Here is a 26,220-nt window from a genome sequence, read left to right as displayed (position 1 = left end):
AAAATAGAGTACTAAATATAAAAAGTTGCCGATGCAAAACATCTCCATTTGACAAGCCGTTCCTATCTCTGTTCGGCCGTCTCCGCTGCTCTCTTCTCCTTTTCATAGTAGCCAAGTGCCAGGCGACAACCTTAGGATTGGAAGAGTTTATCTAGTCTATACTGTCATTTAGCTGCTGCTGGACTCTCCCTCTGTGCACCATATCAAACGTTGCGATACAGCCGCTCATTACATCTCCGCATTTTATGCTCAATGCTGCACATGTGATGCGTGGTTCCGGTGATAGCGCGGCGAGTCGGCGACGAAGCGCGCGGTGCACCTGTGGGGTCTCTGTGGTTACCATGGTATCGGCACATACGTACAACTGCTCATCCGCCACGGCAAAGTGCACGCCGCACCTGCTGCTCCTCTCCGGTTGCCATGGTAATGTCGCATGCGCACAACTGGCCTCTCCTGGCCACTGCCGGCTCTACTGGTAGTCCAGTGTAGCTCTCGCTACAAAAATTATTTGTAAATTATAGGGTCCACACAAAGCTATTCAATTTGACTCGAATACCCAGAAAGACCACCTCTATAGATCTGTTGCATTAGAATATGACCCTCGAAATCATTTAACGGTCCATTTAGTACAGACTTGATCTGTGAAGAGCCATTATTACCCAAGGCCATCTGAACTTCACTAATCTGCCCTCTAAATCAACATAGGGCTGACATATTGTCATTGTTGAACTCTCACAGCAGATAAACGTTCATGCTAATGGCATTTGGGTTTTTTATGCACTTATTAGGCTCTGTTCTTCTGTTTACAGTCCAATCTAGGCCAACGACCACAAGCTGTTGAGAAATGACCTTTCTGTTGCGAGTGCATTGATATTTATGGCCTAAAAATTAACATATGCAATCGCAGTAATGTGTTGTGTATGTGCACACCTGCAGCATTAGCACTACCACCAGATGCCTTTCCAATGCACGATTGCCTGCGTCTGCAGATGAACAATGCCCATATGTCTTTGAGGCTTTTCACCTGCGTATGTGACTATGCTGTGCTTCACTTTGCGGGCATCAGAGCCAGTATGGAGAGTTCAAGGAATACAGGCAGCCTGAGGGAGGTCCTCCAAAACAACTGCTGCCAACTACGCTGTCCCACAACGTTTTGCTCGTATCCTTTATGCTGCATATTCAGTGATTTGCATGTGCAAAGATGAGTGCATAGCAAGAAATGTGGTGGTGCCTTGGGCACAATTAGAATCATCATCATCATCAGCCTGACTGGGCCCATTGCAGGGCAAATGCCTCTCCTATGCCTCTGCAATTAACCCTGTCTTTTGCCTGCTGCAGCCACCGTACGCCAGCAAACTTCTTAATCTCATCCGCCAACCTAACTTTCTGTCGACCTTTGCTACGCTTGCCTACTCTTGTAATCCACTGTTATCTTGCCTTCGCATTCCATCACCTTGGCTAAAATGGCAAGGATTGTGAATGATACCGTGTGTGATAATATTTGGAGCCTGTAGAAAAACATCAGGTTTAGAACTTTGTAATCATATCCTGAAGCACAATGCCATTTGTACTATTTTTTTGCAGCGAGAGCTACACTTGGCTACCGGCCGAGCATAATGCTGCGGTCCGGAGAGGCCAGTTGTGCACATGCGTGGTGGCCGTAGAGGAGCAGCAGGTGTGCCGCGCGTGACATCGGAGCACTGCCGCGGCCACGCACTAACTCTACCCATGGCGCCGCGCGTGACATCACGTGCAAGAGCGGTGGTGCGCATGCACAGCAACCAGAGAGGAGCAGCTGGCCAGCCTTTGCTGCTGAGGTTGCGCATGACAAACGTGGATGCCACGTGCTGCTGCGTGTATAAAATGCGGAGGTGACACGGTGGCCGTATCACAGTCATTTTGCATGGGTGACGAGAAAGAGAGCCCGGCCGCTGTTCAGCAGCGATATCGACAGGAGATCAATTTCTCGCTACGTATAACCTGGCATAGCCGAGCTAAGCCACTGCCAATTTTTTTTCCATCCTTGCTATTTGAAATCTGCCTGAAAGAGGAGAAATAGGCAGTTGCATGTGCTAATGGTATTCTTGATCTTGCTTTTTATCCCTTGGACCTTTTAGTATTGCTCATATCCTGTCTTTGCTCATGTACTGGGATCAAGCTCCAACTTGTTCCACTGCTGTTTGTTTCTGGTTTCCACTGCTGTTTGTTTCTGGTTTTCTTGTTAACTTAACAACATCCTTGGAACCTTCTGATGAGAGTATATGTCATGATGGAATGGAATTAGGAGTTTCTCCATTGTAATCAAACATTTAGTGATACATTGTGAGCAGAAGCATTTTCTCTGCTGCTGCTGAATGGGATATATGCTTTATTTTATTTTGTTTTGGGTTTAGTGTTTGTAAATATTCTGTGTAAACACTGCTGGCTGTAATTTTTCTTATGTGTTCTCTCGGCACGTTTATTTGTATCCGTAGCATTGGCGGCAATGTGTTAAACGAACCGACAACTCACCAAAAACAAAACATATCATGAGAGTATGATGGAAATTAAAAGATCTCTATTCATATTGTAAAACTTAAGCACTGTAATTAGAGAAATAAGGATCTGTAGTATTAAATTGGCATAGGAATAAATTGTAGAGGACACTTAAGCTCGGCCTTCCGAGTGACCAATAATTAATTTAGCTGCCATGTGCCATGGTGTGCAGTTCTCACTACCCAGTGGGCAGGTTGTGATGATGCCATAAGGTCACATGACCTAGGTGGCCCAGCTGCCTCCTAGGTTACTCTCTGGGGACTGCCTGGCAGAGCCATGCCCGTGACTTTTCGCTCACAATGCCCGCAGCACTGATAATTGATTTTTGGGTGAACGGGGCCTTTAGCCTCATCGCGATGAGAACGCATCATACCTACTGAAGCACCATCCCGTGGTGAAACCTTGCTGTTATCGGTATATCCCATAACATAACCACACCTTTGTAAACTATTACTTATTTTTGGATAAGAAGTGTCCATCATATCTGATTATAATTTATGCTCTCTCCAATGCACCTTTTGAGCAATGCTCCCTTCACCATGGTGGCTTAGTGGTGAGGGCGCTCGGCTACTGAGCCGAAGTTCCTGGTTTCGAACCTGGCTGCGGCAGCCACGTTTCGGTGGAGGTGAAAGGCAGGAGTGCCCATGTACTGTGCAATGTCAGTGCACATGAAAGATCGCCGAGTGGTCAAAATTATTCTGGACAGGACTATGGCAGCTCTTTCTCTTTCTTCTTTCACTCCCACATTCTTCCCTTTTCTTGTGGTGTGGTCCTGGGTGTCCATGACATAAGTGAGACAATTACTGTGCATTTCCTTTCCTCAGAAACCATTTTTCAGTTTTCAATTTTTGCATCACTAATGATGTGCTTTCAACTTTCATTCCTAGATGGTGCCACAGTGCTTTACATTTCTTGGTTGACATGGTAGCCATGTACCACTGAAATTTCCAAGGAGGCACACATCACTGTACATAACAACTCTGGGTGTGGAGACTGAAATCGTCGCTATGCTCTACCATCACTGCCTAATTAATATTGGACGGCTGTAACTGTGTCAGCTTTAGTTCATTATTTTTTTCTGGTGCATGATTGTCGTCATGCTCACTGATCATTGTTTCCAGCATAGGGGCACATGAAACAGGCTCATTGACTGTTTGAAAAATTCCTGGTAAAAGGTTTTTATCGCATTTGTCACAAAACCATTGTGGAGTCGAACACCTTAGACAGTAAGCTTTTTGTTGTGGTGAAAAAGTATTGATGCCTAAAATTAAGCTGTCGGTCTTATTAAGAGTGTCTGTCTTTCCATGCTCTGTAGGTGGAATTCTTTTCCTCGTGTTTTGTATTACACATTTAAGTTGCCATGGGCTACATTTTTCTGTTCAATGCAAATAAACTGTTACCTTTTTTTACTGGTTTTGTCAAACACTGAAAGGTAATGTAATTGTCACTCAAAATGTGTCATTCTAGTTCAAGCCAGGCTGTGTTTTCTGTATTAATGTGATGACACCTAAAGAAAGTACCTTTTTCAAGCTTTCTCTGGTGGTGCTTCAGATCTGCTTGCTTTGCTAGTAGAACTTGTTGCTCTAGGCAGGCCGAAATTTGGCTTAAGTTATTGTGTTGGGGGACATAATGTGGTGCACACAAACAGATACTTTGCTTACATGAATTGGTTTAATACCAATCCTGATGACACTGCAGAGCGAATTCAGGAATGAACATATGCGCTACGGTAGTGTATAGGTTGCAGGTGAATTGGATAAAAATTGGGTTTTTTTGGGCCTTACCCCACACTGGGGCTCTGTCAGTCTGCTACCGGTGTTTTGTACCTTTTAATTTGGTCACAAGGTGCATCCACTTCTCTAATTCCTTATGAGTTCTTTTACAGCTTAGTTGCTGGCATCAGATAAGTACCAATGCTCTCGCAAAGAAACCTCTTGCTTTAAAACTAGGGGTGCCACTCAAAGGCCTTCCCTTCTTGCAGCAAACGTGTTGAGGGGGCAACAAAATGGCCTCATTGGCCTAACAGTGAGTGCGTCCTTTCTACCTATGTATCTTTCCTCTAGTGTATGCACTCTCACTTTAAAGGCAATGGAGCTGTTTCCTGTTTCCGGTAAGACTGCAAGGGCTCCTGTAAAGTTGTTTTCATGCTGGTGCCTTAGCAGTTCTACTGCATTCAACTAAAGTACTGTATTGGCCTCACCACTGATTCATGTGGCAGAAGGAACGGTGAACCACTTATGACTGGAAAGGCAGAACAACCACCGTGCAGGGGATTCAATTAAGGGCCTTCTTTCTAGCTGCCGGTGCTCTTTATTTTCGTGCACAATGAGAAATGAGTCTCTCCGCTGGCATTGTTGCAGTTGGCATTGCACTTGACTTCTTTCTAGGTAAACCAAGCAAGTTGTGCACTGTGAAGTGGCACTACTCGAACATTCCAGTCATTAAGCACTCGTGTTGGGTGTATGAACGGCAGCTGTCCACTGATTTAAGTGGCTGCTAAGGGACTTTGGTTAGGATATCACTGTTATGTTCTCCCCTGGAGATGGGGAAAGTTGGAGAATTTTTTTTTTAAATGCATGCTTCTACACTTCAAATCTGTCCTGTAAATATCTGCATGAGTTAGGTTACTGTGCGTGTGCTTGAACTGTAGATCAGGAAGCATAGGGACTGCAGAGCAGAATTCGATAGAGTGGCGGGACTTTGAGGAACAACCGTCTGATGCAGTGTGTACCATGAGTGTCGTTTCGGTAATGATTTATTGTCAGCAATCTCTACTTGGAAGTCTACAGCGCTAATCAGGTGTTGACACTGAAAAACGTTAAGAGTGGGCACAAGTTACAGTCTACCACTGAGCGGTTTTGAAAGTGAAGAGTTCCTTTCTACCAAATGAATTTGTTTTGTTATCCACTATTATGCCACAAGAAATATGCTTCTACCACTTCTATTGGACATGACTAAGATATTATCATTGTTTGTACTGGAAGCAGCTCTGCTTGCGGCATCGTGTGAGGCTTATGCTGCTTTGCTCTGCCTATTTTACAAGACAGTGCAGACAAGCCAAGAAGCGCCTGCTGTCGGCAATGCACCTTTCTGAACAACTCTTGCGAACATTAACATTTCCAAGTGTTTCAGTGTTCTTGGCCATTCAAATGCATCCTGGGCAATCATTGTCTGGGGTTTGCACACAAAACACAGTACATCAGGCCTTGTCTTTTTTGCACTATGAATACAGCCAGATCCCTTCCCCTTCCAAGTTCAATATGAACTTGAGTATTGGAATACACAAAGCATGCATACAAAGAATGCTGCTATGGCTTTGAAGCTTTGCTTCTGCATGAGCTAATTTGCTGTTCTTTATTTTGCAGGCATTATAACCAATGCTGAGAAGACAAGATGCTGGAAGAATGTTTCAAATCAACTGCAGTCAACCTATACGCAAATGCATATAGCTTATTGCTCACATTCTGTAGAAGAGCATATTCAGTGATCCAAAGGGGTGAAACTCTGCAGGCAAACCAAATCAGTCTTCAAATCCAACATGCCCAGTCACCAAGGCTTAAATTACAAACATTGTAGAAGATACTTTATGTGGCATTGCACTAAAGCATACAGCAAATGTCATGTTCAAACCTACTTAGGCATATCATAAGCAAGATGCCTATAGTACTTTTTCTTTCTTGTCCATTATCTTTCCTATGTTTTTCTGTCGAGAACTAATGGTTAGTCCAGAGTATTTTTTTGTGTGTTTTGTTGTACAGTCATTTCTAAAGCAAGTGTTCAAGCATCGCTTCTTGTGGCACTGCAGTTTGTATTTTACTTCCACTGTTTTTCTCTGCTTAATTTTGCAGACTGATATCGAGCCAAGGGGTATATGCTACCACAGGAAGAAATCTTCAATACCTATCCTCATAGACTCAATGGCCTGATGTTCATAGTTTGTAAAATAGCTTGTTTACAGACCTCAGTGCGTGGTATATATGGACAAATGGGGTGCATGATGCCCCTTCTATCGAGAGCACAGATACTGGGACATCAACGATGATTATTGTTTAAGATACCATGGGCAACATGGTCTAAGCATAAAGAAGGGTATACGTATGCAGGTCACCTTGTTGTCATTTGATGGAGCACAATGCAAGCAGAACATTTTTTTTTCATAATCTTTCAAGATATTTACTGAAAGAATAAGGTTCAGTAAAAGAAATACGTTCTGTGCAGTGAGTAGCCATTGAATGCATGTGCCTTTGGTCAACCATCCTTGAGATCTCGCTTCTGGTGCTTAAGGGCCTTTAATTTTTCGAAATGTCTCGCCTTGTCTTTCGTGTTACAGTGCTATGCGTGTGCATTTCTCTTTATTTTGTTTATTTTCTCGTCTTTTTCTTGTTTTTTTGCTTTAGTAGTGTTTGAGGCTTTGTGATCAGAGCATCTCTACCAAATCTGCAGTAGCAGCTTTTATTACTGCTCAGCCGGATATTCGGTGTTGAATTTTAACCAGTTCTGTTTTACCTGCTCTCGAGTGAAAGCCATAATTGGTTGCTAATTCAATGTTCGCAATATGATCTGCTTTGTTGTGGTTGGACATAGAAGTCTGTTGATATTTTTCATGTGTATAACATTGCTGACACTAGCTGGCTAAGTAATATCTATTCCTACATGAGTTTAACACAAACCTTGACATTTATTTCATTTCTAGGTTTGTGGCAATATGTGTCTGCTTGTGTAATGAAGTGTAGCATTCTTATCTTTAGACGCATTTTTATTAAATTTTGTGTGTTAACATGGAACCGTGCTTATTTCTATTACAATGTGTATGTTAGTTTCATATGTGACAAAGTATGAACCAGCTTTGAGATGAGAGGGTTTTGCACTCTTACGGCCTGCTAGTAACCATGAGCTTTTTCCTGGCTCAAATGCCAACTGTAGGGAGAATTCAAAGAAGGAAATTTCACTTCACAACTATGCTCTCTTTAATCCCTCCAGTCACAGTTCGTTTTTATATGCACATTATATTTGGTGTCTGGTGTCCAGTGAAACGGAGCAGCGAAGGACTGACTTTGCAATTCGACTGAGCCAGTTCCACTCGGCCAGCTGTAGCTATCACGTCACTTCAGGTTTATCCAGACCATAACCACAGCCTTTTTTGTGTGCTTTCATTTGCTTGTTTTGCTACCTTTAGTCCTCTAAAGGCCTAAATTGTGATTTGTTTAGATAGTTACTCATCTTGTGACAGGAATGAGTTTGAGGCCTTGAAGTTAAGTCATGGTACAGACATAAGAGAAGCTGTAGATATTGCAAATAGGAATGGTTGTGTAAATATTTGAAATTTCTATTATAAATATAACATGTTTGTTATTCGGTTTGTATTCAGTTCGAGAAATTAGTATCTAACAGTTTTTGAATGTTGGAAAATTTTGAAATACTTAGCAGAAATCGAATACTATGCTGACTTTCGTTAATCCATTCATGGCAAAACCAAAATATTTCCAAATTATTCAAATATTAAGTTTAAGGTGTCTGTCAGGTAAACTGTGCAATGTAATTTGTTTCTGTCCTTCATCGGGTGGACCGTTATCATACGGGCACTGATTGGCTTGGACATCAGGCAAAATTCTGCTGGTGGGTTGGTCACATCACATGAACTGAGTACATGACGGGTAACCACCTGCTTCAAACTATCGTAGATTGAGAACACATCTTTTCATCACCAGCAGCAGCAGCCTGACTACGCCCACTGCAGGCCAAAGGCCTCTCCCATGTCTCTCGAATTAACCCTCTCCTTTGCCGGCTGTGCCCATGATATATCTGCAAGCTGCTGAATCTCATCAGCCCACCTAACTTTCTACTGCCCCCTGCTACTGTAGCAACAGTAAAAAAAAAAGCTATGGAAATTTTCGTTGGAACCGATTGGACATTCCAACTGGTTTTATTTGGATCTTACAATCGGTTCCAGTTGTGTTTTTATCCAACCAACCAATGAACCTCACTGGATCCAGCTGGACCAACAAATTGGACGCATTAGGCCCTAGCAGTTAGTGCATCCAGAAAATATTCACAAAATATACCTCACAATATGTGCAAATTATTTCTACAACTTAACATATTATGAATATGATAACCGAAAACTGATTTGTGATTACATTAGAGAGACATTGTGTCTTGTTCTTCCAGTACACTGATAATGCACAGTTGTCACAGGCTTATCACTGTTTGCACATTGAGCTTCGTTGCAAGGCTCCACTGCATTTTTTTTGTCAGTGATGTGGGAAGGGGCATTTTATAACTCAACCTTTGAATAAATCGGTAATTTCTTCCAGTCCCTCGAAATTCGAATTAATGAGGTTTTGCTACCCATAATATTACCTTCAATTGTTGGATCACATGAATTCACTGATTTCATTTTTTACTCATATTGCATGATCACATCACCTGTTGCATATTATTAAAGGGACATGTTTGTCAAAAAGCGGCGATTTTCATTTTAAAAATTCAATTTATTTTTTTTACTGTGTTTATAACTTTCATCTCTCCTCTTTTACATATAAAAAGTTCAGAGCTGGAAATCACCCAGAAATTAATAAAACACTCGGTTAATGCTGTCTAATAAAACACTACACATTTCTGTGCACACCATTGTATTTTGTACAGTGCTGAGTCAGTATAGTGTTTTATATTTTGGTTGCAAAGGCCTGAACTTTTTTGAAAAAGAACTCCGGGCAATGTTTGCTTATTAATATTTCATAACATCTTTTTATTCATATTCAATATTTAAATATTTGCAGACTACTAATAATTGCGCATTTGGGTTGGTGGGAACTATTTCTTTGCCATGTTCCTTACATATATACAAGAAGTTGGAAGATTTACTTCCCCTGGACAGTCCTTCTCGACTGAAGGGCCCAAAATCTGCATCCTGATGTTTGCTGGAAAATAAGATATGACTTGATACTAAATTTGGCTTTTGTTCCCTAGTCATAAACAAGCTCTGGCATCTTGGGCCCTAGGTTTTAATGAAAGTGCTCTGGTTTTGAAATGCAGGTTCAGTCATGGCAGACCACAACGTTGGCGTGTTTCCTGGAGAAAATCCACCTGATGAAAAGTGCCCTGTCAACCACAGTGTGCCATCCATTAGTACAAGCATGAGTACTCACCGGGACAAGCCCACAGGCAAGCAGATTCACCAGTGCACCCACTGCGGCAACATTTTCAAGAAGAGATCACTCCTGGTGGAGCATATTCGCACCCACACAGGCGACCGCCCGTATCATTGCAGTGACTGTGATAGCACATTCGCTTATAAGAACAGCCTCGTCAGACACCTGCGGACCCATACGGGTGATCGTCCATACCGTTGTGACCACTGTGGCAGCACATTTTCTATAAAGAGCAATTTGGACAGACACCAGCGCACGCATACGGGTGATCGTCCGTACCGTTGTGACCACTGTTCCAGCAAATTTGCAGCAAAGAGCAATTTGGACAGTCACTTGCGCACCCATACGGGTGATCGTCCGTACCGTTGTGACCACTGTGTCAGTGCATTTGTAGAAAAGAGCCACCTGGTAACACACGTCCGCATCCACACTGGTGAGAAGCCATACCAGTGCCAGCTGTGCCCCATGGCCTTTGCACAAAAGGCAACCCTTGTGGCACACGTGCGGTCGCACAAGGGTGAAAAACCATTCCAGTGTGACTTGTGCTCAAAGGCGTTCTCAGCTAAGTGTAGTTTAAAACACCACAAAGAGACAAGACACTGAAGGAATAGCAGTGTTCCATGATGCCCTTTGGAACGCATTTTGGTAGGTATCCTGTTGTAACCAGATAACAGCATGCTATCTGGGTGACCTATGAGAAGCGTGCTATGCTGTCATGGTGCTTGACTGCTGTCCCGAAAGACCAGGGTTTAATCCTGGCTGTGACGGCCGCATTTCAATGGAGCCGAAATGTTGAAAGCATGTGTACTGTGCGATGTCGGTGCATGTTTAAAGGACCCCAGGTGGTCGAAATTACCAGAGCCCTTAACTACAGCGTCGCTCATAGCATGAGTCGCTTTGGGATGTTATACTCCATAAACCAAATGATACTCTATGTCCGTAGTTAGTTTAATTTGCAGGCATTTTTTAATTTTTAATGCTGACACTACACTGGCACTGGGCTATTCCGTATCTTCTTTTGGAACCACTAGCCTACTATGCTTCCAGACATGTGTGGAGTAGAGGAAATTGTGACACATAGGGATGACATCACTTCCCATTAAAGAAAGGTTTTCAGTGATAATGTATCCAGGATTTATACCTCGTGTTCGCAGCTTTCCAATGAAGATCAGAAGAAAATGTGGCCTGATTGTTTATTGAAATTTATTCCCCTAAGCACACTTGTGTTGCTTAGATGTTTTATCACTTTACGGATTCCTATTGTAGCAGCTCTATTGACATAACGTCAAAAGAAAATCTGCTGCTGTGATGTTTTTCAGTGTGGCATTCTAGTAGTGCTAGCAGAATGTATGAGAGAAGAGAACAAAAGATTGCATGGCTTGCTTCAGTTTTTAGGCTTTAAGAACTAATCTTTTTTTAACCAAAAGCATTGAAAAAGGTTCACTGCACTGGTATCACTTGTCAGATTGCTCTTTCTGTGCTGCGTGCAAATGGCATATTTTGTGGAATATTGCAGCCTATTCTCAGCCTTTTTGTCAGAATAGCAGTTGTGCTGGAATTGTGCTTTGAGTTAGCTTCTTCGTAAGGTGTTTGTGTTACTGAAGCTAGCCTTGTCACATTTTCATTGGGTGTTTATGACAAGAAGGCTATATGGTTTGTCACGACTGATGTCAGTGTTTCTGTAATTGCTGTGAATCATCATAGGCTGTTCAGCTGATGTGCTTGTAGAAAAAATCGCTTGGTAGCATCGAGAAGTCTTTCAGCATGTTTTTTGTTTACATTTTATTTCTTGTGTATTCTTGGTTCCTTCGTATGAGTGTTTTGTTACACCTGCTGCCGAATGTCGTCTCGCATTCTGGCTGTTTGCAGTGCTTATTTTCTTATTTGTGCTCTGTACATTAAAACTCAAAAGCATTGGTACTCTTTGGTTTCCCATCTGTTTAAGTTTTAGCCCTCCCCATGATTTCTGGTGTCACTAGCTGCATTGGTCAGCACTATGCCTGCAAGATTACTGCTCTGTGTGGTTGCATTCCCTCACTAGTGACACAACAGTGGACAGTTGTTTTGTTGGTTGGCTTGGAGAAAGATGCTTTCATTCTTTCCATCAGCAGTCATTTACTTGAGTTAGGGTTGGTAACATTTGGACGAGCAGCAATCAGAACTGCGTACTTAAAAATTACTCCCCAAACTGTGGTTTCATTACTGTAGTCTGAAACACTTGTGGAGAAATACAGTGCAGCATTTGTAGAGTGCAGCTATAATCTTGTTTGACATGTATGCTGGTCATAAACTAGCATCATTGTCTTTACTTTATTGGGCAGTGTTAGCTGACAGTTGCGCTGTATTGTTTGTAATAAAATGGGTTATGTGGCTCTGTCTTGCTATACTGATGTGTCTCCAGCAGCAAAAAAAATGCATTTATTGCCAAGAAAATGTGATGAAAAATGTTCCCTCCACCTGATCCATACTCAAGACATCAGGATCAAAACAGATCCGCAGTGACTGCTTATAAGAGAATGGCAGTGTACCCTCAGCGATCCACATGAAAAAAATTGTCTTGATGCACTGCGTGTTTGCTTGCAAAGACGGCTGCTAGTGGTGACACCTATATGTTATGTTGGTAGTGTGGTGATATATCGATTTGTGTCGGATTCAAATTGTCTTATGTGTCCCTTTGGTGTGCTATTTCTTGTTATCATCAAAATTAAGTAATTTTCAGCCTCAATAGTATTTTCATGCCTTAAAAAAGACAATTTGTTAGTTCTTCAGTGCAAACCACTGGATGTTTTATTGCGGAAATGTGGGAAGTTGTGTACACACTGTCGTAATTAATGAAAACAGCAACGCACATAAGCCGCGACTCATAAAGTGAACATGCAACGCGTCGCGTAAATAAATTTTTTTTGCAAGTGCACATTACGCTTGACGTTGAGAGTAAACAAATCGTTTTACAACTGGCCACAAAATATGTACGCAGAAAAATGGCAGATGACTTGCTACCCCGCTCACTGTTTTGTGAAATAATTCATTATGTGGCATAAACAATCTAGCTTATTTGTAACTTGAAGGATTCGAAAATCACCTGAAACAAAGAAATTGCTGTTAGATGCTGTCCACTCTCTGAAAAAACTGAGTTCGCTTTATATGCATTCGTGCCCATAACGTGTCAAAAGGTTAAAGTGTATTTTAGAGCGATTTGCTATTCCACTTTGTAGGAGACAAGGGTAAAAAATAGGATACAGAGAGATACCTGGTCACTATTGTGGCACTTTATGCTTCACCATTTTTCTACGTTTAAGCATCTCCTATTTCTGCTTGACAAAATTTGAACTATGTTTCGGAAATTCGTCAATACTTGATGCATTGCTTCTCTTTCAGTGGCAGATAATTACTGTGGAAACATTTATCCTCTGGAAAAAAATTCTGACAATGCTTGCCTGACATGCTGAGTACATTGTGACCAGTTTCCTACACTTTTTCAAATTATTCACTTGACATCAGTCTAGTCATCACCTTAACACTGTGTTATCTTTTGAGGCGAGATATGCTATTCGCACTATTCTTTAAGCTAAATAGAAGATGTGGTCATTTTTTTCGGGTAGTGCTGTGGTATTAAAGGGGCTCCGAAATGTCTTCCGAGGAGAGCAGATCAACTCGCTTATTCACTGCACTGTGTTGCCATGAAAACGAGCCAAATAATACTGTCCTACTCGCAGCAGACGACCCACAATCGCGCGTCAAAGTTGGCGAGCCCTTCCCGGCGACTTTTCATCCTCGCACCCTCCTTTGTCCCCCATACCTGCGTAGACAAGGTGAGAGGTGGCCATTGGCTAGATTCTTGCAGACGTCAGGCAGCTACCGTGGCCGCGGCCAATAAGCCGCTTGGCTCCAGCGGGTCGGGAAGCTCTGCTCTTAGCAGGGGGTCGGGAAGGAGTGCCTACCTTCCAGCGTGCAAAAAGTGACGAGAGAAGAAGAAAAGGCGCGAAGACGCTGAAATTCAAATTTTAACTACAGATAACTCAGCCTCTACAAAGCGCATTTAAATATGCCTTGCTAAACACTATTCGTGAAGTGACGTGCTTCAATATCACATGCATGCTACAACTTTATTGGAGCACCCTTCACTGCCCCTTTAATACTTCTGTTTGGGTGAGCGGGCTCATTTCTATTAAGGTACGTACTTGCACGAAGAGAACTGGATGCAACAAAGAAACACATTTGGCATGTTTCGCTCTGTTCATGTCGTACATGTTTGTTCATAGTGTCCTGTCTTCCTGCTAGTATGTTCCTTATTAGAGGTGGTGTGGTATGCGATAAAACACATATGCAAACTGCCGCGATGGCAAAGGGGCTGTGGCGTTTGGCTGCCAAGCGCAATTAAATCCTGGCTACTGTGGCTACATTGTGAAAGAAGCTGAATACAAAGAAATTATGTGCTGTGTGGTGTCGGTGCACATCAAAGAAAACCAACGTAACAAATTATTGGAAACTAATAGGTACCTTGTTTGGCAGAAACTAAGCCCCACTGCTCCCCATCTCCCAAGTCTGAGTTACAACCACACACCTCCAAATGTTGGCTGCAGCCTAGGGCTGCTCTAGGCACAGACTTGTGACCATAGTATAAGCTGAGTAGTTGCTGAGCACAGTGCCTGTTTGCATATTTTTCTTGTCCAGATTCTTTCATATCTTTTGACTCTAAGTGATGGATGGTCCCAAGTTCTTTTTATGTGTTGTCAAACATGCAGTCATTTATAAAGGAAGCATATTAAAATCGCTGCTTAGGGCATTGCAGTTTTTATTTTACTTATCCTGCTTTTCTCTCTTAACTTTGCAGGCTAATATCAATGAGCCAAGGAATACATGCTACCAGATGAAGAAGCCTGCAATTACAAATCTTCCCAACCCTCATAGCCTCAATGGCCTGATGTTCATAGTCTGTAAAAGAGCTTGCTTACAGGCCTCAGAACGTTGTTTATACGGACAAAGCGGGGTGCATGATGCCCCATTTTTTGAGAGCACAGATACTGGGAGATCAATGATGGCTATTGTTTAAGATACCATGGGCAAGATGGGCTAAGCATAAATAAGGATATAAGTATGCAGGTCACCTTGTTGTCATTTGATAGAGCAAGCAGAATATTTTTTTCCGTAATATTTCAAGATTTTTGCTGAATTAAGAAGGTGCAGTAAAAGTAATACGTTCTGTGCAGTGAGTAGCCATTGAATGGATGCATGTGTGGTGAACCATCCTTGATCTCACTTCTGGTGCTAAAGGGCTTTTAGTTTTTGGAAATGTCTTGCCTTACTTGACTTTGTTGTTACAGTACCATGCACATTTCTGATTATTTTGTTTATTTTCTCTGCTGTTTTTTGTTTTTGCTTGAGTCATGTCTGAGGCTTTATGAAGTATCTCTACCAAAGCTACAGCAACAACTTTTATTACTGTTCAAGCAGATTTTCGGTGTGGAACTTTAACCTATTCTGTTTTACCTGCTCTTGAGCAAAAGCCATAATTGGTTGCTAATTCAAAGTGCACATAGAAGTCTGATGATATTCTTATGTGTATAGCACTACTAACACCACCTGGGTAACCAGTATGTGTTGCTACATGAGTTTAACTCAAACCTTGACGTCAATTCCATTTTTCGGTTTGTGTTAATAGCACGTGTCTGCGGAATGAACTGTAGCGTCCTCATCTTTACCTGTAATTTTATAAATTGTCCTTATCCTTAAGTGTAATTTTTAAAAAGTTTGTGTCTGAGCATGGAAACTATGTTTACGTCTATTACTAAGTGTATGTTAGTTTGGTATGCGACGAGGTATGAACCAGCTTTGAGATAGGAGGGTTTTGCACTCTTACGGTCTGCCGGTAACATAAGCTTTTTGCCAGGTGAAATGCGAACTGTATGCAGAATTAAAAGAAGGAAATTTCACTTCACAACTGTGCACCTTTTAATCCCTCCAGTCACAGTTTATTCATGTGCGCACATTAAATTTGTGTCTGTTTTTACTACTGCTGTGAATTTTTTTGCTGAAAATGGCTGCTACCTATATATATGGTACCCTTTGCAGCACGCTTTGAGAACCGTCTCAAGCCAGTCATAAAATTAACGAAAAAGTGTTTGATGTATGCCTCTTGTTTATTAATATGTGTACTATGCGATGTCAGTGCACGTTAAAGAACCCCAGGTGGTCGATATTTCTGAAGCCTTTCACTAGAGTCTCCCTGATAGCCTGAGTTGCTTTGGGATGTTAAACTCCCCTATACATTAATAATCGTCTTTAATATTAATAATAGCTCTGGCAAGAGTACTTCATGTGTGCTTTCATTTGCTTGTTTTGATACCTTAGTTCTAAAATGGTACTCTAGTGACAGGAATGAGTCGGAACGGTTTGAGGCCTTGAAGTTGCGTCAGATACAGACTTATGAGAGGATGTCGATATTGAAAATAAGGGTGGGAGTGTAAATATTCGAAATTTCTATTTCGAATTGAACATGTTTGTTATTCGGCTCGTACTCAGTTCGAGAATTTAGTATCGGAGAGTTTCTAATTTTCAAAAATTTTGAAATATTTAGTCAGCAGCAATCGAATATTGTGCTGACTTTCGTTTCATGGCAGAACCAAAATATCTGGGCAAATTATCCAAACATTAAGTTTAAAGTGTCTGGTAAACTGTACAAAGGCATTTGTTTCTGTCATTCATCGGGTCGACCGTTATCACGCGGGCACCGATTGGCTTGGATGTTTAGCAAATTTCTGCAGGTGGGTTGGTCACATCACACGAGCTGTGAACATGATGCGTGACCACCTGCTTCAAACTATCACAGAATGAGAACACATCTTTTCATCATCAGCAGCAGCAGCCTGACTATGACCATTGCAGGCCAAAGGCCTCTCCCATGCCTCTCCAATTATCCCTGTCCTTTGCCAGCTGTGCCGACTGTATGCCCGCAAACTTCTGAATCTCATCAGGCCATCTAACTTTCTACCACCCCCTGCTACACTATCCACAGTAAAAAAAAAAAAGTTTGGGAATTTTGTTTGGAACAAATTGGACATTCCAACTGGTTCCATTTGGATGTTCGAATTGGTTCCAGTTGTGTTGTAGCCAACTGACCACTTGAACCTCACTGGATCCAACTGAACCAATATATTGGACGTATCAGGCCCTAGCAATTATTGCATCCAGAAAATATTCCCAAAATATGCCTCACAATATGTGAGAAATACCTCTGCAACTTAACATAATATTAATAGGAAAAGGAAAACTGATTTGTGAGGACTTTAGGGAAACAATTGTGTCTGTGTTGTTCTTCCAGTATGCCAAAACTGCACATTTGTCACGGGCTTATCACTGTTTGCACTGTGAGCCTCCTCTCAAGGATTTACCGCAATTTTTTTTTCAGTGATGTGGGAGAGGGCATTTTATAACTCCAACTTTGGATAAATTGGTAGTATCTTCCAATCCCTGGAAATTCGAATTAGGTTTTGCTACCCATCATGTTACCTTTAATTGTTGCTTCATATGAATTCATTGATTTCATTTTGTTTCTCATGTTGCGTGATCACATCACCTATGGTATCCTTTTAAGTACTGTTTCTGTTAGCTTGATCTCTCCTCCTTTACACATAAAAAGGATCAGAGCTGGAAATCATGAAATTATTAAAAACCTGGGTTAATGCTTTCTAATCACACAATATACAGTTCTGTGCACACCATTTTATATTGTGTAGTGCTGAGTCAGTATAGTGTTTTATCTTTTGGTTGCAAAGGCTATACACTTTTTTTTTAAAAAGAAGTCTGTGCAATGTTTGCTTATTTATATCTTAAAATTTTTTGTTCATATTTGCAATTTAAATATTTGCAGACTCCTAATAATTGGGCATCGAAGTTGGTGGGAATTATTTCTTTGCTATGTTGCCATGTCCCTGACATAAACCCAAAAAGTTTGAAGATTTACTTTTACTGGACAGTTCTTCTCGACTGAGGGGCCTAGACTCTGCATACTAAATATGGCTTTTCTTCACTAGTTTTAAGCAAGCTGTGGCATCTTGGGCGCAAGGTTTTGATGAAAGTGCTGTGGTTTTGAAATGCAGGATCAGTCATGGGAGACCACAACGTTTGCATGTTTCCTGGACAAAGTCCACCTGATGAAAAGCACCCTGTCAACCACAGTGTGCCATCCATTAGTACAAGCATGAGTACTCACCAGGACAAGCCCACAGGCAAGCAAATTCACCAGTGCACCCACTGCGGCAAGATTTTCCAGGAGAGATCTGACCTTGTAGCGCATATTCGCACCCACACAGGCGAACGCCCGTATCATTGCAGTAACTGGGATAGCGCGTTCGCAACAAGGGACAGCCTGGTCAGACACCTGCGCACCCATACAAGTGATCATCCATACCGTTGCAGTTTTCGTGACAGTGCCTTTTCTAGAAAAGATACTTTGGTAAGACACGTCTACATTCACACTGGTGAGAAGCCTTTCTAGTGCCAGCTGTGCCCCATGGCCTTTGAACAAAAGGTAACCCTTATGGTGCACGTGCGGTCCCACAGGCATGAAAAACCATTCCATTGTGACTTGTGCTCTAAGGCGTTCTCAGTTAAGTGCAGTTTAAAACACCACAAAGAGCCAGGACACTAAAGGAACAGCTGAGTTCTCTGGTGCCCTTTGGAACGCATTTTGGTAGCTGTCCTGTCGACAACCAGCTGGCAGCATGCTAACTAGGTGACCTATCACAAGTGTTCCTTTTTAAGCTATGTCGGTAGCTAGTTTGATTTGCAGCCATTCTTTAATGTTGACACGCTCCTTGCCTGAAGGAGACACTGACACATGCTCTTGTACTGCACTGGTACTGGGCTATTCCATTTCTTCTTCTAGAGCCACAAGTATATTGGACTTCCAGACTTGCGTGAACGAAAAAAAAAATAATCTGACATATGGGGTGGCATCACTTCCCATTGAAGAAAACCATTCAGCGGCAGTGTGTCTAATATATTTATTGCTGGTACTAGTTCTCAGGTTTATGATGAAGATGGGGAAAAAAATGTGGCCTGACTCTGTTGAATTTTGTTGTCCCAAGTGTACTTGTGTTTTTAGAGATGGCATTTCTGCAATATAATATTGTGACAGATTTTGCATAATTGGAATGTAATCATGATTGGAGTGTTGGTGAGTGAAAAAATAGAATCGGAATGGAATACATTGCCGTGCCGCAGTGGCTCAGTGTTTGGGGCGCTCGGCTACTGAACCGGAGTTCCGGGCTTCGAACCCGACCGCGGCAGCTGCGTTTTTATGGAGGCAAAACGCTAAGGCGCCCGTGTGCTGTGCGATGATCTCAGTGCACGTTAAAGATCCCCAGGTGGTCGAAATTATTCCGGAGCCCTCCACTACGGCACATCTTTCTTCCTTTCTTCTTTCACTCCCTCCTTTATCCCTTTCCTTACGGCACAGTTAAGGTTTTCAAAGATATACGGGACAGATACTGCAGACAGATACTGCGCCATTTCCTTTCTTTCGAAAACCAATTATTATTATTATTAATGTAATACATTGGTGAATGAAAAGCAAAGGCTATCACATGCCCTCCACATCAGTCCAATTGATGACCGCTAAATTTTTAAAAATGGTTTTGGAGTACTGCCGTTTATCACTGCAGCTTTGTTTGCTTAGCGTCAAAATTGAAAACTTCAGATGTGTTGTGTTTTCAATTTGGCATTTTAATAGTGCTAGGAAAATGTATGAGGGGGAAGAAAAAAACTTGAGCCTCAAGATTTCATGGCTTGCTTTTGTTTTTAGGCTTTAAGAATTATGTTTTAATAGCACTTGTGCTGAAATTGTGGTTTGAGTAAGCTTCTTTGTAAGCTGCACATATTACTGAAGCTAGCCTTGTCATATTTACATTGGGTGTTAATGATAAGAAGTCTATTCGGTCTGTCACCACTGATTTCAGTGTTGTAATTGCTGCAATTCATTATAAGCTGTTCAGCTGATGTGCTTTTAGAAACATTCACTGCACTGTGGTGAGAAATCTTTCAGTGTGTTTTCAGATTCCATTTTGTTTATTCCTGTGCGTTGTTCGTTGCTTCCCATGACTATTTTGTTACACCTGCTGCCGAAAAGTGGTATTGACATACTGACTGTTTGTTGTAGTTCTAATGCCCTTTATTTGTGTTCTGTACTCTAAACCCCACAGTACTGGCACTCTTTTGTTTGCCATTTGTGTGAGTTTTAGCACCCCCACCCCCAGAAAATATTTCTGGCATCACTTGTTGCACTGCTCAGCGTTGTACCTTCAAGAGTAGTACTGTGTGTGGTTGCATTCCCTCACTAGTGTCACAATAGAGGACAGATGTTTTGTTGGTTGGTTCGGAGAAATATGCCAAGTGTTCATTTTGTATATCAGTAGTCGTTTACGTAAGTTAGGGAAATTAACATTTATATGAGCAGCAACCAGAACTGCACACTTAAAAATTATTCCCCATGATCTGGTTGCATTACTGCTGTGTGAAAAATTTGACAAATGCAATGTGGTATTACTAGAGTGCAGCTCGATTTGTATGCACACGATAAATGTTTAACTGGCATCGATGTTTTCAATTTGTTGGGCAGTGTTAGCTCACAGTTACACTTTATTGTTTGCAACGAAAATGGTTATGTATGGAATGCACCATTTCTTGTTTCATCAAAATGGAACGTTTTTCAGCCTAAATAATATATTCAGGTTTTTATGAAGACAGCCTGTCAGTTTTCGAGCGCAAAATTCTAGAACATATTATGGCAGGAAGGTGCGAATTTTTGTAGTGTCCTAATTGACTAAAATAGCGACATAAATATGCTTTGACTTAGAAGGTAAACTCCCAAAGGTCCATGAAAATAATTTCTATTTCGAAGGTGAGCACTACATTTGACATTGATGCAAAGAGTTATGCTAAAATGGTGGCAAAATATTTTTGCAGAAGAATGGCGGACGATATGCTATACCGCTCACTGTTTCACAAAATATTCACTGCATTCACTGTATGGCATAAAAAAAATCTAGCGCATTTGCATTATGAAGGATGTGAAGTTCACCTCAAAACAAAGAAAGGCTACTAGATGCAGCCCACTCTCGAAAAAAGCTGCGAGTTTGCTTTATGTGCTGTTGTGCACATAACGTGTCGAAGGGTTAAGGTGTGTTTTGGGGTGAGTTGCTATTGTACTCTGTAGCAGATGGATAAGAAAGAGGATACAGAGAGAGACCAGATCACTACTGAGGCGCTTTATACTTTACCATTTTTGTATGTTTAAGCGTCTCCCATTTATGCTTCACAAAGTTTGAATTTTGTTTCGGAAATTCCTAAATACTTGGGGAATTTCTTCTCTTTCAGTGCCAGATTATTACTGTGCAGAAATTTATCCCCTGAAAAAAAAATATCTGGCAATGCTTGCCTGACATACAGGGTATATTCAGTTTTTTGCGGAAACTTTTCAAATGGTTCACTTTCTATCCTTCTTGTCATCACCTTAACTATGTGTTATCTTTTGAGGTGTGATCTGCTGTTCACACTGAGATTTATTACACTGAAAGAAAAGATCTAGTCATTTTTCTCTGTTATTGGTATGGTATTATTACTATTGTTTGGACGAGTTTCGCTGTGACCTATTCTCTTTGCACAAGTACGTACCTGATTAGAGATGGCGTGGTATGCCAAGTGTATTAAACTTGCATGTCACGTCAGCCTTGTACTTGTGTCTGGAAGACTTTTCATTTCATAGAATGGGCCAATTGGTGGAAACTGAGGGGAGAGATTAGCGATACTTGCACGAGAGAGGATAGTACTGTTACACGCACATGACAATTTCCTGTTTGGTTTTCATTGCTGGTCACGTTAACACCAGCGCATTGTTTCCACAGGACCAGGTAAAGCAGAAAGCGCTACTCACTTTTGTAGAAAATTATCGCCCCACAAAACTTCCCATTGTTGGGCCTTTCACACACTGTAATGGCAAGTAGAAAACACAGATCAAGTAAACGGTACCTGTCAACTCCTTTGTCTGCCCAGAGCTGTATGCAGCACTAGAGGAGCTTACTACTAGACCCAATCCATTGCATAAATATACAGATATCTCTATAGAGCATTCGAGGCACTCAGAGTGTGCTTGGAATTCTACCAGGCCTTGCTTTAGAGAGTGTTTTCAAGGAATTCCACAATGTGAAACAGATTCCAAAACAAGCAAATGAAACATAACTTCCATATGGTGAAACAGCCACTAGGAAATTGGGAGACATAAGACCCTCTGAAATGCAACACAATGCAATTTTCTGCAGATGTAACGAAACAGGTTATTTCAGTGTCCTGTCAACCATGTTTAGCCATAACTGCAATCAACATGTAGCTCCGCGCAGCCAGGAGCTTCAAAAAATGTCCTTATTTGTAGCCAGCTCCCGTGCTCGGGAGGAGTTTGATTGCAATTACTTCAATGTTATGCACAACTGTCGACTTTCATGAACACACCTGAGCCAAACATTCCAGTGCATGCAAATCTTCAAATGTGTATGCAACATCCGGTACCTATTTCATTGCAAGGCCAGAAACGCTTTTCTCACAAGTGAACAAATAGAAGCAGCAACCTGGCAACATGTGAAACATGGATATTGATGCAAACTGCTGTACTGGTTCAATGGCTTTTTTGTTTGGCTGCTGAGTGCAATGTTGTCGAATGAAATCCTGGCAACGGTCACTACATTTCGATGGAAGTTAGATGCAAGCACACCCATGTGGTATACGGTGTCAGAGCGCATTAAAGACCCTCATTTGATCGAAATTTTTCGAAATTGTCACCATGTTTTGGCATAAGCCAAGCCCCCTGCTTCCCATCTCACATGTCCAGAGCTACAGCCACTGACCTCCATAAGTGAGCTGCAACCTAGGGCTGCACAAGGCATTGATTTCCAGCCATAGTATAAGCTAAATAGTTGTATCATAAGCATAATGTCTGCTGATATTTCTTTCTTGTCCAAATTCTTTCATATCCTTTTTTCTCTAACTGATGGATGGTTCCGGGTACTTTTTGTGTGTTGTCCAACGTGCAGTCATTTATAAAGAAAGAATTTAAGCATCGCTGTTTATGGCAGTGCAGTTTTTATTCACTTACACTGCTTTTCTCTGTTAATTTTGCAGGCTAATACTGACAAGCCAAAGGAATACATGCTACCACAGGAAGAAGCCTTCAATATAAATCCTTGCCTTCATGGATGCTTTGTCCTGATGTTCATAGCCTGTGAATTAACTTGTTTATAGACCTTAGTGCCTGGTGTCCATGGACGAAATGGTGTGCATAATGATTGGCCCATCCATCAAAAGCATAGATACTTGCAGCATCGATGAGGGTTATTGTTGAAGATACCATGGGGCAACATGGTATAAGCATAAAGAAGGGTATGATTATACAGGACACCTTGTTATCATTTGATAGAGCACAGTGGAAGGAGAATATTTTTTCCCCCAATTTTTCAAGATTTTCATGGAGCAAGGTGTTGTAAACAAAAATACATTCCGTGCAATAAGTAGCCATTGGATGAATGGGCTATTGGTGGCCCATCCTTAATCTCCATTCTGGTGCTATAGGAACTTTAAGAAATGTCTAGCCTTACTTGTCTTTCTTGTTACAGTACCATGCGAGTGCATGTCTCATTATTTTGTTTATTTTCTCTGCTGTTTCTTGTTTTTGCTTTAGTCACATTTGGGACATTATGATGAAGCATCTCTACCAAATCTGCAGCAACAGTTTTTATTACTGTTCAGCCAGACATTCAGGGTGGCAATATAATCCGTTATATGTCGACTGCTCTGAAATGAAAGCCACATTTAATGTGCATTTCACTGCAGTTGCTAATTCAATGTACACAGTGCAGTGTGGTTTGTCATGGCTGGGCATTGGAGCTTGTCATTATTTTTCATGTGTATAACACAGCTCACACCGGCTGGCTGAACAGTATCTGTTGCTACATGGGTTTAACTCGCACCATGACGTCTATTCTATTTTTATGTTTGCGGTAACAGAAGGTGACTTTTTGCTGAATGAAGTGTAACAATATTATATTTACATGTAATTATTTAGAATTTTCTGTCCCAAAATGGAAACATTGTTTTTGTCTATTGCTCATGATGTATGTGTTTGTTACACAATCCATGACTGTGGTATGAACTATGAACCAGCTTCGAGAAGAATGGAGGCAAGGGGCTATTCATAACTCAACCTTCGGATAATTTGGGAATTTCTTCCGGTCCCTTGATGTCCGAATTCATGAGGTTTTACTATCCATCCTCTTACCTTTAAATGTTGCATTGTATGAATTCATGGTTTCATATGGTTACTCATTCTGCGTGTCTACATCACCTATTGCATGCAGTTAATGCTGTTCAATCAAGCAATATACATTTCTAAGGACATCATGTTTTTTTTTAGTATGGTAGAGTCAGTATATTTTTGTATATTTTCGTTCGAAAGGTGGGATACTATTTTGAAAAAGAACTTGGTACAATGTTTGCACTTTTATATTTTTAAATTGTTTTTTTAGAAAACGTACACTCCATTCGATATTGCAAGGTATTTTTTTCTTATTATTCGCATTTGAAAATTTAAATATTCACACATCAAGGTATCTGCGACGGTGGGAATTTTTTCTGAGCTGTTGGATATGTTCCTTATAGAAATCTAAAAACTAAAATTTATTTCTAGTGGACGGTTGTTCTTGACTGAAGGGATTAAGCTCTACATATGAAATTTAACTTTACTCAAGTAACGCAGCTATTGCATAGCACTGTTGTCTACAGTCACAATCTGATAGCCCTAGCAGTATGTGAGCTGCGGCGTATTGGGCGCCACGTTTTAATAAAAGTGGTCTGTTTCTACAGATTTACCACACACAGCACATGTGTCATCTTCGTTAAATTTCTTTTTGTAGCTGAACGTTCTAAGACTCCCTGACCTATACTTCAAAGAGGAGGGCACTGCCCCTTGAGTTATCATAAAACGTTTCCTTCCTGATCTGCCTTTTCCAGCATCGATATAGTTCTACACTATGCTTCTTTTCCATTGAACGTGGCAAATTTTTACCTTCGACGTTTTTAACCTGCCGTTTAATGCTCTTTCTTTCTCCTTCCTCATCCCTGGCAAACTTACTGGTCAGCTTTCTAGTTCGTTTCCGCCACTGTGTGTCATCGCTCTTTCTGTACAGGTATTTAAATACATTACCTGCCCAACTGTTAGCATCCAATTTCCCCAGGCGTTCTTCGTATAGTACTTTACTATGAGCTTCCCGTGCTTCGAACGTTGCCAAGTCCATATCCCCCTGTACTGCCTCGTTTGTGGTTTTCCCGTGCGCACCTGTAGTGCTAATCTTCCAACAGTTCTCTGATTTACTTCTAATCGCAACTGAAATTCAGCTCTTAAGCATAGAACCGCATTCCCGAAAGTAAGCCCCGGCACCATTATTCTTTTCCAAATACCTCTGAGGACTTCATACCTGTTGTACCCCCACAAGGCCCTATGTTTCATTATCCCGGCATCTCTTCGCCCTTTTGCTATGAGAGACTGTTCGTGCTTTTCCGTGTACATATGCCCTTTGTTTGCCCATACCCGAGGTATTTGTATTCGGCCACTCTGGGTATTTCATGGCCCTGTATTGTAAGCTCCTGATCAGTTGTGCCGTTGAAAACCATCACACCTGACCTAGTTGCGCTAAAACTGAAACCTAGACTGTCTCCTTCGTCTCCACAGAAGTTCACCAAAGTTTGCAAATCTTCCTGGTTATTTGCTAACAGTACAATATCGTCCGCATACATTAAACCCGGTAGTCGTTGCTCAACAACCTTTCCGCCTAATGTGTATGACAGATCATAACCTAATAATAATAATTGGTTTTGGGGGGAAGGAAATGGCGCAGTATCTGTCTCATATAGCGTTGGACACCTGTACCGCGCCGTAAGGGAAGGGATAAAGGAGGGAGTGAAAGAAGAAAGGAAGAAGAGGTGCCGTAGTGGAGGGCTCCGGAATAATTTTGACCACCTGGGGATCTTTAACGTGCACTGACATCGCACAGCACACGGGCGCCTTAGCGTTTTTCCTCCATAAAAACGCAGCCGCCGCGGTCGGGTTCGAACCCGGCACAGATCATAACCTAGATTGCTTCCTTGTAGCCTTCTCTCCATACTTATCATATAAAGCATGAACAGCAGCGGTGATAGAGAACAACCTTGCCTTAATTTTTTTTGTACCTGGACAGTTGATGTACCCTTAATTCCTTCTCATGTATTTCAACTTTATTCTTTCGATATATTTCCTGTAGAAAATTAATTAATCTCAAAACCGCTTACAGCGCCGCTTCAGCAGCGGCGGCAACAGCATGATCGAATGTTGTTTTTGCCTTCTTGTGTTAGCAGCGGCGTGGCAGCCGTTGCGTTCTTTAGTGGGTCTCGTGTGGTCGTCGTGTGGTCGTCGGTGGTCGTGTCGAGTGTTATGCGCGGGTAAAGTGAACTAGAA

The 26,220-nt window shown here is 41.6% G+C and overlaps 1 protein-coding gene across 1 annotated transcript; it reads left to right on the top strand.

Annotated features, from left to right (window-relative positions):
* Nucleotides 1-9,542: 9,542 nt before the first annotated feature.
* LOC144100436 (uncharacterized) lies at nt 9,543-10,321 on the top strand. The gene has a single exon (XM_077633394.1). It carries the CDS (start codon nt 9,579-9,581, stop codon nt 10,287-10,289), a length of 711 nt encoding a protein of 236 aa, XP_077489520.1. The 5' UTR covers nt 9,543-9,578; the 3' UTR covers nt 10,290-10,321.
* The last annotated feature ends 15,899 nt before the right edge of the window (nt 10,322-26,220 follow it).

The sequence above is a fragment of the Amblyomma americanum genome, chromosome 8 (genome assembly GCF_052857255.1).
Source record: "Amblyomma americanum isolate KBUSLIRL-KWMA chromosome 8, ASM5285725v1, whole genome shotgun sequence".
Classification (NCBI taxonomy): domain Eukaryota; kingdom Metazoa; phylum Arthropoda; class Arachnida; order Ixodida; family Ixodidae; genus Amblyomma; species Amblyomma americanum.
This window is presented reverse-complemented; position numbering and strand designations above follow the sequence as displayed.

Excerpts from the sequence above, each read along its gene's own strand:
- LOC144100436 (XM_077633394.1), top strand. The coding sequence starts at position 9,579 with ATGGCAGACCACAACGTTGGCGTGTTTCCTGGAGAAAATCCACCTGAT.